Here is an 11,626-nt window from a genome sequence, read left to right as displayed (position 1 = left end):
GGCCGGATCCACCCCTTTTCCAGTGACCTATTAAGGTACTCCCGTAGGATCTTAAGCTCTTTACGCGAGAGGTTATAGATAGGAAGGTTCGGCGGTTATTTGCCTTCTTCTAAATTAATTACATAATCGTACTCCAAGTTCTATAGTAGGACTTTTACTCTCCTACCCGAAAATACCCTTAGTAAGTCCCTTAGGCCTGCTAGGATATTTAACAAATCGGGGTCGCGTTTGTCCTTTGTGTTATTATTAGGTAGGTCCTAGAGCTCCCTTAAAATACTTATAGGCAGCGTTATACGCTATAGTGGTTGCTTATATATAGTTGCCACCGTATATTAAACCGTTTTATGCGGTAGCTAGTAGAGGGTAGGGAACTCCTTAACGCAGCGTTTGAGGTGCCGTAGCATACTCTCCGTATATTACTTAAGCTAGAGTAATTTATAGCGGTTAAAGTATCTCGTAAGATCCTTAAGATCGCCGCCTCCCTATAATATCTCCGCGACCTATCCGGCAGTTCCCCGTAGGGTCTCCATTATAAAGGGGTTATTACCTATACTAAGCTCTATACCCATCTTGCTACCAAATAGGGGTTAGATCTGATACTCCTTTAGGTATAAAGCGTATACTATTTCACCTAGGGCTACATTCTCTAGAATGTCCTTTAGGCTTATTAGTAATATACGCCCTTCTAAATCTTTATCGTTCCACCATTTAAAGGCTCTAGTCTTAAAGCGTATCTTAGGATCTGCTTCCGCTAGCTAAGGGTATCTAAGGATAAGGTTATAACCTACAAAGTTAGCTACCTAAAAGGGTTGCGGGCCAACTACCTTAGTGCAGTTATGTATATTAGCCACTAATACTATAAGCTTATAGGCACTATATAGTTTAATCCGATACTTATCTAGGAAGCCTATAATAGGTTTCCGCTACCTTTACAATAGGATAAGTTTATGCTCTTTTACCAAATCATATTATATAAGATTAATTTCGGCGCCGCTGTTATATAGTACTTAGAACTATTATACCTTACTTATAGGGAGTGTTATTTCTAGCTTAATAGCAATACGGAGAGTCTCTCCTTCTATATCTTGCCCTAGTTATAGCCGGGAGAGGTCCGTAACTAGGGCTTTTCTTTTTTTAGATTATTAGTGCGGTTATTACCCTGCTTGTTTTTCCAATAAGATCTACCTCTAGAGTTTTCTCTTAACTTCTTAGAGTGTTCCTATAAAGGTGCTAGACGGGTATCGGGTTGGCCCTAGGAGTCTTTCCCGTTATTTAAGGTTCCTAACTTTAACCCTTCTAAAATTCTCTTTAAGAACGGCTTCTTTAAAGATTAAATCTACCCTATGTTACTGCTAGAGTGCCCGCGCTTCTAGTAACCCCCTAGCTTCCTACTGGAAGAGGTCTGGTTCCTTACCGCATCCTTAGCGTTTAGAACCGCTCATTTAAAATCCGCATATACGGTAATCTGCGGTAGGGCTCCTACGCGCTTTATTTTATCACGAATTACTAGCTTAATTCTAGCCTAGATAAATCTAATCTTCTTCTTCTTACGGACGCTGCCGTTTTTGTTTTTAAAGGGCTCTAGATCTATCTATTGAGTATAAGTTTCTACGAAGTTTATAAACTAGCGGAAGTCTTAATGGTCTAGCTGCGTACCATTCTAGAATTATTCTGCATTATTATATTATATAATATACGGATCTTAGGTCTAACCCTTTAGGAAGGTCTATAGCTATAGCCATATTATAATTTACTCTTTATTGAGTTAATTAAGCGCGATCTGGTTTAGCAATCGGTCTTTAATCTTGCTAATAATCCAGCATATACGCTCTTTAGTATTATCTTATATTATTAGCATCTTAAAGAAGTTATCTACCTTGCGAACCCAATCGTCTAGCTATTAAGCATTAGGTCTATAATGAAGTTCTAGACTATTAGAGGCCTTAGCTAGTTAGTTTATATCCTTTTTCCATTTATTATATAAGTGCCTCTTTAAGTCTTCTATACCTTTTTAGGTAAGTACTAGGTAGCCCCTAAAAAGCCCTTAACCTTAACTAGGTTATAAAAGAATTTATCTAGCTTAGATTAGACCCTACTAGATCTAGATTTGCCCTTAGAGGGTTCTAATATATTTATTAGTGGCTTCCTCCCACATAGCTTCTAAGAGCCTTGCGACAGCTTCCTAATATTTATCTTAAAGGAGATTGGTATAGGGCTCTTAACCTTCTAAACTCGGGCCTAGGGAGGCTCCTGCTATAGAGGTAGTGTTAGTACTAGTAGCTAGTATAGGCTTCCTAACGGGGCTCGGGTCTTAAGTTAGTAATTGGCTTAGATTATCTAAAGGGGTAGGCCCACTTAGCTCGTAAGCAGTCTATACACCACCACTATACTAATTATAGGCCGGTAATCTTCCGGGAGGGTTCCAGTTAGTTCCCTAGTTAAATATATTAGTATATTCCTCTAGCATTTTTGGCTTAGGGAAAGATTTTAGAGTTGCCTCTAGCGCTTAATCTTCTAATTAGCCTAGGTAGGGCCAGAGGGGTTCTAGCTGCTTTCTAGCAGTATTATAACCGTTGTAGAGGGTATCTATATTTTCCTTAGCGTTGCCGGTAACCGTAGGTGTATAAGAGTCTTTAAGCTCCTGGAGCATCTAGGTATTAGGGCTCGTTCAGCCGTCTTACCTAGAGGGTTATATTATCGCAATCTCTCGCTATTAGAGGGACCTTCCTACCTTTACGCGATGGCTTTCTATAAGGTATCCGTAGAGTTTCCGTTTAGGTTATCGCGAGATTTTAAGGGAAAATAGTAGTTATAAATAAATAATATAAATAAACAATCTGGTCCTTAAAGCCGACTACCCTTTTAAAAAAGAGTAAAAAGAATTCGAATATAAGGGGATCTTATAGACAGGGGGCTATAAGGACACGATTGGAATAAAATAGATTAGTGAGAGAGACGAATCCTTAAGGAGGTAAGGCCTCTAGAATCGTGGAGACTATATACTATAGGCACGTGCCTCCGGCACGTGACCGGCGACTATCTAAGGGGCGTCTAGGGGTTGTCCTAAGGGCAACCTAAGGTGTCCGCAATAATATCCCTTACACCTATTCACTAATAGTGCCAGTTAAGGTAGTAGCTAAATAAGGTATAGTAAGTAGCTTCTTAAGCCGTAAGCTACATACCTGCTAAAAGGTTATATTATTAGCAATAATCCAATCCACATAATTTTAATTATATTTCTCGCTGTTAAATAGTATTTAAGAGTTCGCTGCTTTAGATTTAGTAGTAGGCTTTAGAGTTGCGGTAATAGCAACTTTAAAAGGGCTGCCTGGTAGAGACGTTAATAATTTAATATTTCCGCTGTCTTATGTGGTAGTGATGTTATACCGTTTTCTTATATGCCTTGCTGCTTTGGTAGTACTTTTTAATAGATATACGCCCTCCTAGTATTGTTTAGAGATATAGCAGAGCTTATAAACCCACCAGCGCCTACCCTTTTTATCCTTAATATCTGCACCATGCCTATAGATTAGTGAGGGTGTAAAACCAGTATTAACGTGCCGCTTGTGCCTGGCTTAATAGCAAGGTTCTTTTAATAGATTTAAATCATAGCGAAGCTCGTCCTACTTAATTGTAAAGATATAAGAAGCTATAGCGTTGCCCAGTCGTGTATTTAATAGAGTTGGTTAAGGTAAAGTAGGTATTTTAGGTGCCTCACTACCCTGCGATTTAGGCGCGTCGTTAATTAGAATAGGGGAATTACGCGTTAACGGTGTCAAATTTGATGATGATAAAGATAGTAAGGGTAAGGGCGAGGTTCTAGGCCTTCGTTTAGCTCGTTGAAAGGGGTTAAGAGACATAGTATTAGAGGTAGTTAAGGTAATGGAGGTTGGAAGACAATTAAGAAAACTCTATGGGGATAGGCGCAAGCAAATACAGCTAATAAAACGCGTTCTAGTGGCAGACTACGCTAAACCTGTTAATCTTGGCGTATTTAATTGCTGCACACCTCATCAAAATCAGACACCTCAACACCAAAAGTCTATCACGAACCACCTCTGTTAGTGAGATTTTATATCAATCAATCGCAGGCGCTTAATGAGAATTCATAGTTGCAATTAATTACTTAATGACAATTCCTGGTTGCGATTAATTGATTATTAATCAATCAATCGCAGGCGCGCTCGTTGAGCGGCTTGCCTGTCGAACACACTGTATTCAGGTATTTTTGATAGACGATTCAATTTACGTGAACAAACATTGGGAAGACGTCAAGAATGTTTCCGATATCATGATATACTTTCTCGAGAAAGTAGATCCTGATGAGATTGAGCTGGATAAAAATTTGTGGAAAATGGACCATGCAGTAATCAAGAAGAGCATCAAGAACGATTCCGGCAATGATGGTCAGTGTAAGCTAACCTAACACCTACAAGTAAGTACACCACCTCTTTATAGCTCGGCGCGCTCTCACGAAGAGGTGTAGAGAGGCGGTGTGCTTGCGATTGGCAAGGACACAGCATCTTCCAGGCAGTCACATGCGTTTTCGTTCTGGTATTTTTATCTTTTAGAGAGGGGGGACATCATCATGGGATTCGGTTTCTAAATTCCGGGAATTGTTTTCACAGCTGTCTCTTAACTTCCGCATTTGGTTACATATGTGAATGGTTACTCTCCTTGGAAATCGGCACTGCATCTGGGACGACGAAGAGGTTAGAGTGGGGAAAGAGGATGGAAGGGTGAAATTTGGGCTGGATAGACGAGTCAGACATATCAGATGAAAGGGAGGGATATCTAGCTGGCATGTTCTCTCGGCCTGAAAAGCGCGGGTCTAGATTGAGAATGTCAAGCCATCTCCAGACTTAACCAAGACCACCAATACTCTCCTGACTCAACGTGACCCATCCCAACCCCCCTCCTTTACCCTTTCTCTCCTGTTCTCCTTCTTTCCCCCCTTCCCACCTATTCCCCACTTCCTCTCCTTTATGAAGCACTCCCACCAGCCCCATCCTCCAACCGCCGAAACAGACACACCATGCCCTGATCCCCAACAGCCACCGCCCACTCCCCACCACGACTCCAACTAATCTGCCTTGTCGCAAACGTCACCTTCCCCACCACAACACTCTTATGCGCAGGGATGGGATGGAACGGATCGCCAACGCCAACACTCGCTTTCACGACTCTGCCCTCCTTCGCCGCCACCTCCTTTTCCTTCTCCTTCTCCCTTTCTTTCTCTCTAGCCAAATCACCCAACCCAGTCGCAGGCGCAGCAGCCGGATTACCAACCGAAGCAGCCGCGGTTGCGGCCGCCGCCTGACCATTATCCGCCGACACCGACGACGCCGCCGACGCCGCCGCCGACGACACAGCCGCCGAACTCGCATGCGACACGTTACTCGCAATGCTCTCCTCGCGCCCCAGGCCGGGCCTGCTCCCCCCACCCACTCCCAGCCCCAACAGCCCTCCGCCGGCTCCCCCCCCAGGCCCATCCCTCCTCCCCTTCTTCCCCGGCACCTTAAACCCGCCTTCGCCCTCCGCCGGCCCCTCCTCCAGCCGCTGCAGATCCCACCAGAAAACCCGACTCCGCTCGTTCCCCAGCCCCAGCGCGGGCCTCTGCCCGTGCTCATGAAACAGCCCGAAGCGCATGTAGAACAGGTTCGTGTGCGGGGCGTCGAACTGCAGCAGGCGCTGGAAGCGGCCGCCCCAGGCGGAGCGGGTGCCGCTAGAGTCGTTGGCGGTGGAGGTGGCGGTGGCGGAGGAGGGGATCGGGGCTGCGGAGGGCGGGGGGGGAGGCGTGGAGCTGGTGAAATGGTCGATGCGCCAGAGGAGGAGCTTGTTTTCTTTGGCGGAGCGGGAAAGGATTAGGTCGTTGTAGAAGCGAGCGCTGCGGGTGGGTGGAGATGGTTAGTTGGGTTGAGAGGGTGGGGTTTGGGGTTTGGGGGGTTTTTTGTGGTGAGAGAGGAAGGGGGGTATTGGGTGGGTTTGGAGGGTTGGTGGGGAATGGCGTTTGGGTGCTGAAGGGCTTGTGAGAGCGGTGATGGTGGAATCGTATCTTTAGAGCGACATGTTTTGCTCGGGATAAGCGGGTGTGGTTTATAACAGTGATTGCGAAAGAAAAGGACAAGAGATTCTCTCTACGAAAAACAGCATTGTTGAAGGAATAGAAGAGTGCTCTAACTACCACTCACCAATCAACAAAATCTGTATGAATTTCTGTTGTTGAGAAGTGTGGATAGTGGATGAGGGTTGGTTTGTCTGTTCCAGTGTTCCCGTCTGGTAATTCAGGTATTACCCACTGTCTGAATTAGTGACCGAGTTCTAGATTCCTGGGTATGATCCATGAATATGAACTGACAAGATTGACGATGGTGTCCATACCACCAGAAAGGAGATATCGACCTGTACGATGAAACGCCTGATGAAGGTAAGCTGTCGCTGCTTAAGAAGTTGTTTGATTTCCATAACATACCACAGTCAACACGCCTTCCTTGTGTCCTTCTCCACCACATTTCACGGCGGTAGGACTCTTCGCATGAGCAGGATCTAGACTCCATATTCGTATCGAATGGTCCATAGACCCAGATGCAAGTATTCGAGGGGAAACTGGCGAAATAGCCAGATCATTGATTAACTAGAATCATGTTAAAACAGAAGAACGAAGACGAAACAGAAGATTGACTCTTTGTAAACTAGATCAATGGAATGGAAATACTCACAGCGCCATGTCCAGTAAGAGTCTACCTTCCCATCAGCCCATTCCTCGACAGGAAGAAGATCTCAGTGAATTCACTGTCGGACATACCGTAACCAGCTCACCAGTCTTGACATTCAGGATCTTAATTTTCGGAACACCGCCAGCAATGCATACCAACGGGTCTCCACTGTGGCTTTGCGACCACTCGACACTATTCAACGAGGCGTTCTAGCTCCGGAGAATTGATTTAGTTTGCGATCTCCTCCAGGTATGAAGAAGGCAAAGTTTTACCTCATCGTCATCTTTGAACCAACGAATGACTTCGATGGCTTTACCCTTTTCAAAGACACAGCGACATACGACGGTCTAGACAGTATAAGATTATACACGGAGAGGAGGAGAAAGTGGACGAACATCTCGATCCCCTACGACGGCAAAGACCGGACCAACGCCAGCCGATGTATAGGGATAAAATTTGACGTCATACCAAGGAGCTTAATAGAATGAGTACGCATTGACAAGAAGTAAAAAATAAAAATAAAAATAAAAACGATATAGCGACTGACTTGCGATTTTCGAATCCTTACCCTATCAGGTAATACAATGTTAGAGACTCTACCTATCGGAGGGGAAGATTGTGGGTACGTACACCCAGCCTCACTGACGCTCTAAGCGAGGGCAAGTCGCCTTGTGTATGCATCTCGTTATAGCGCCGTCTGCTTGGGCCTTTTGCAGATGTGTGGTCACTAATGCAGGGTGCAGAAAGCCAGTTGGGTCTTGAAGAGGATGGTGAGGTGGAAAAGCCTGCACCTGGCCAATATTGCAGACGAATACGAGCGAATTGCAGTGGCGGGGCGGAGAAGAGGGCACTTTGGGAGTATAACCAGTATCTTTGGGGGGAGGGGGTTGTGCAGAGCGAGGGTGGCGAAAAGTGTAAGAGGAAGCAATGTTCGCCCCAAGCCACAACGGATGGGTCAAAGCATGTCCAATTGGGAATTGAGAATTATCCTGTTTACTTGGTAGCGGGCAGGTTGTTTTGCGTGTCTGTGTGTGTGTGTTGGGCACGATAGGCTCCGGGTGGTTGTTGGCTTTGGCTATTGTGGACGTTCGCCGAGGCGATTTTGGGGGTTAGCGCCGAAATGCTGGAGGCGGATCTGTCGATCATTCTCGTCTCATCGGCGATTCAACTTTGCATGTCACTGCGACTTGCGGTACACACCAGCTACCTAAACCGGCCGCAACCGGGCGCAACTCACCGCAACCCACCACAACCCAGCGCTCTTCCGACGTCCGAATTACGACAGCCTGTGGCCAGAGCGTTGGCTTCACTGCTTGTACGAGCTAGAGGCGTTTCATTTATTTACTTCTGCTTACGGTTTGTTCCCTGGCGTCTTGATACCACCTGTCGGGGCTAGACTCTCTACGTAGTTATCTTAGGTACACGTGAGCGGAAAGTGCTGGGTTAGAGCGAAGAAAGACTACAGTATGCCACTAGCCGGCTGCTGGGCTCACCGGCAAACCCCAGGCGTTTGGCTCTGTCTCCCACGCTTTTGGGCTTTGTGGCACGTTGGACTACTGGCACGTTGGACTACTGGCACGCTGGACTACCTGGCACGACTTCCGCAGCCGTGCCGCGCGAAGCCGTCAGGCTAGAACGGCAATGGGCACCTGCGACGGCCATCTTGTCCACCATGTGAGCTGACACTGAGGCGTTGACAAGGCGCAACGGCTGCATTATGATCTGCGCCAAGATATATTTTAAGCGCGTGCGGGCGGGCTTGCTCGCCGTCAGTGAAGCTGCTCCAAAGTCCCCCAAATTCCTGGTTTGGCGGCTTGGTAGAAGCGAGTTCTCGCCCTGCCTCATCACGCACCAGTATGAACTGCACGCCATGAGCCGGCCTAGAGCTCTCTTCCGCTCAATTGCTCAATTGGCACTTTGCAGAACTGTCGCACGCCTTGCTGCACCCTGCGCCCTCCCCAAATCCCCTTCAAGTTCCCCCCCCCAAATTCCCCCCGGCAACTTCTGCCCGTTTGCGTTCTAGAGTAGGGCAAGCACTCCACAGGCACCCCGCCATCCCATTCGCCCACCACCCATGGACTCGTCCGAGGAGCAAGGACTCGGCCTGCAATGCGCATCCATCTGACAGGCATTGCAACCCAAACTCTAGCGACCAACGAGGCCACGCCAATTTCTCAATTTTCATACGTCTATGGACGCCTCGTCGAGATAATCTAGTTATCACAGTTTCCCGTCCAATCCCTGCTCAGATCCTCATAACCTGTATAACACTTGAAATCCGACTATGTATGTCTCGACAGTTCCGACCTCCGACGGCGGCCAGGCAGTGACCCCGAGTCCCCTTGACCAACTCAACTGTGGAAACGGGTCCAACCCTCCACCAGTACTACGCTGTCTCCCGTCACACCAACAACCTTATCCTGACACTTTGCGAACGGACGGTGCATACAGCATACCGCGACTGTAGAACACGACCACTACATGATCGATCCCTCGTGGTACCTTTATAGATACATCAACCGGACACATCTGTCCCTTTTTTCACACCGCTGGTCCTGCGCGAATTATTAGATTCGACCTCTGGACAACAGCAGCTCTGGAGTTGTGAAGCCTGGCGTCGTGAAGCCTGGAGTCGTGAAGTGTCTGGAGTGAAGCCTGGAAGCCTGGAAGCCTTTGAAGTCTTTGAAGTCTTTCGCGGAATTCGTCCCGTACGCCACACCTCGACCAGCCCAACCAGCTCGACGGGTACACTTTAGAAAAAATGGACACCACCTTCATCACAATTCACGGTTAGTTAGCACTCGGTTAGCGAGATATCAGAAAGGTTGCTGATTCGCGCGACTGCAGACCTCACCCACGATGCACGAATCCTCTATTGCTCCGACTCTGTTGTGGACATTCTCGGACACACTCCTGACGAAGTCGTCAACAGGTCTTGCTGGGAGTTTTTCCACCCCGATGAGATTCCTCTCGCGAGGCAGCTCCACAGTCGAGGTGTGAAGCTCGACAAAGCTGCTGTCCTCGCCTATTGCCAAATCAAGAACCGCCAAGGCCAGTGGATTGGTTGCGAGTGTTGCTTCTCGGTCGTCTACGACGTGATGGTGTGCTGCACCAGCGTCTATCGACGTGGAATGAGCAGCCAAAGTATGCAAATCCCGTCCCGTTTCTACTTCACTCATTAATCTTGGCCACAGAGAGGGCTGTCGAGGCGCCAATGGTGCGGCGCTTGTTCTCTTCCTCTCCGAAGGACCCTCGATACCATATGCTATCTCACCTGTCCAGCAAATTCACCCTCGGCCCGCAGGAACAGACCCACGAGCCTCGTGCCGCGCTTTTCCTTAATCGATTTACCCGGACCTTGACTGTTATGTACGCCACAAATGGCATTGAACAGATTATTGGCATCTCTGGCGAGGTCATGAAAGGCCGAAGCTTCTATTACTGTATTCAAGAGAACTGCTTGGAAGATGCCGTCAGATGCCTGGAGACGGCCAAGGGTAATGATTCCATTGCCTATCTCCGCTTCTTTTTTCGCGATCCGCGGCAAGACGACACGTCCGACACCGATACTAACACATCGGAGAGTGAGGACGAGACCATGACCGACGTCATATCTGACGATGATGAAGACGAGGGTGGAATTGACCTAAGAGGCCTGTCGGGAACATCATCTGATGAACCGAATTCCCATGGCAATCCTTCTAACAGTATTGATGTCGGTAGTGACGAAGGCCTCTCTGCATCGCGAACAAACTGGGGCGACAGCATCAATCCCTCGGACTCGCACGAGGGTGTTTTAGGGAACGCCAGCAACCCGCACTCGTCGACGTCGTCCCCAGAATCCGCAGCATCAGACCATAACGAGCCCATCGAACTCGAAGCAGTGGTTTCGTGCACCTCGGACGGACTCGTGGTTTGTCTCCGCCGGGCGCGTCCGATGATCCCACCAACAGCGCAGCCTCAGATTCCCGTCGCGCAACCACAATACCGCAACGGGACATTCGCGGCACCCTGGGCTCCAGAGCCTATGTTCCTCCCACCATTGCCTCAACCTCCGCCCTTTCCTCTGGGTGCCGTGCATCCCGCCATGCCTGCGGGCTACGGCGGTCCGCAACAAGGCCACGCCCAGGCCGGCCCGTCGCAGGTCGACTTCATGAACAGTATCCGCGACGTCGCCGTCTTCGCATGGGCCCTCACCGGCATCAACGGCAGCCTTGCCGACTACTCTCGCGGCAAGCCGATCGGGGAGAGCCAGCCACTCGATGGCTTCCCCATCTGGCAACCTGAGCTCGGCGACTACCATTCGGCGGCACCGTCGAGCCACGTGTCGGGCTCCGGCAGCGTCAACCAGTTCTCGCCGAGCGGACGCGATCCCTTCGGCGACCCGGGCCTGGGGGCCGGATCCAGCTCGAGTGGCAGCGCCGGCGTGCCGCGGTACTCGTGATGCGTGAATATTCCCTGGAAAGGGACAAGGACGTGGAACGCCGCCCGTGCGTTATTCATGACTGTCACACGGACTCTTGAGCTTGGGTGGTCGGCTTTGCTGTTGACTGCTGTTGTGACGATGAAGTATGGAAGCGATTCAGCAAGGCGCGAGGGCGATTGACCGGATTCTCGGTGGGATTGGGTTTTATTGGGAGATTAACGAATGTGATGATACGGGGGGGAAGGAAGGACTGGAGAGAATGGGCCTCTTTCAACCTGCGAAGGAAAAGATAATAAACAGAACTTTAAAGCTGTCTTTCTCAAACACCCGCACGTCAGACTACTTGAATTTGCCTGCCTTAACCGAGTTCCTCAGTCACGACAATCTGACAACGCTATGGGATTACATAAACTGCATACACTAGTTCGCGAGCTGATGCGTACCTTTTGACGGCGCTGGACGGCTCTCACGACGCTTGGATTTG

General features: G+C 48.6%; 2 protein-coding genes across 2 annotated transcripts; one reads left to right on the top strand and one right to left on the bottom strand.

Moving 5' to 3' along the window:
• Window positions 1-4,744: 4,744 nt before the first annotated feature.
• Window positions 4,745-7,695, bottom strand: K441DRAFT_697875 (WD40 repeat-like protein). Its single transcript, XM_067653015.1, has 10 exons — window positions 7,347-7,695; window positions 7,264-7,285; window positions 7,112-7,191; window positions 6,989-7,063; window positions 6,806-6,925; window positions 6,720-6,740; window positions 6,473-6,634; window positions 6,359-6,418; window positions 6,192-6,298; window positions 4,745-5,887 (listed from the first exon to the last, which is right to left on the bottom strand). Exons 1-10 carry the CDS (start codon window positions 7,395-7,397, stop codon window positions 4,984-4,986), a joined length of 1,602 nt encoding a protein of 533 aa, XP_067501976.1. The 5' UTR covers window positions 7,398-7,695; the 3' UTR covers window positions 4,745-4,983.
• A 1,782-nt stretch (window positions 7,696-9,477) lies between these two features.
• Window positions 9,478-11,160, top strand: K441DRAFT_570287 (uncharacterized protein; the record flags this gene model as incomplete). The annotated part of the gene is made up of 3 exons (XM_067643910.1): window positions 9,478-9,505; window positions 9,564-9,860; window positions 9,911-11,160. 3 exons carry the CDS (start codon window positions 9,478-9,480, stop codon window positions 11,158-11,160), a joined length of 1,575 nt encoding a protein of 524 aa, XP_067501975.1.
• Window positions 11,161-11,626: the final 466 nt, after the last annotated feature.

The sequence above is a fragment of the Cenococcum geophilum genome, assembly GCF_001692895.1.
Source record: "Cenococcum geophilum 1.58 unplaced genomic scaffold K441scaffold_32, whole genome shotgun sequence".
NCBI lineage: Eukaryota > Fungi > Ascomycota > Dothideomycetes > Gloniales > Gloniaceae > Cenococcum > Cenococcum geophilum.
This window is presented reverse-complemented; position numbering and strand designations above follow the sequence as displayed.

Excerpts from the sequence above, each read along its gene's own strand:
- K441DRAFT_697875 (XM_067653015.1), bottom strand. The coding sequence starts at position 7,397 with ATGCATACACAAGGCGACTTGCCCTCGCTTAGAGCGTCAGTGAGGCTG. Across the intron at positions 6,635-6,719 it reads CTCTTACTGGACATGGCGCT|TTAATCAATGATCTGGCTAT; the intron begins GTGAGTATTTCC and ends ACATGATTCTAG. Across the intron at positions 5,888-6,191 it reads CATACAGATTTTGTTGATTG|CGCTCGCTTCTACAACGACC; the intron begins GTGAGTGGTAGT and ends ACCCACCCGCAG.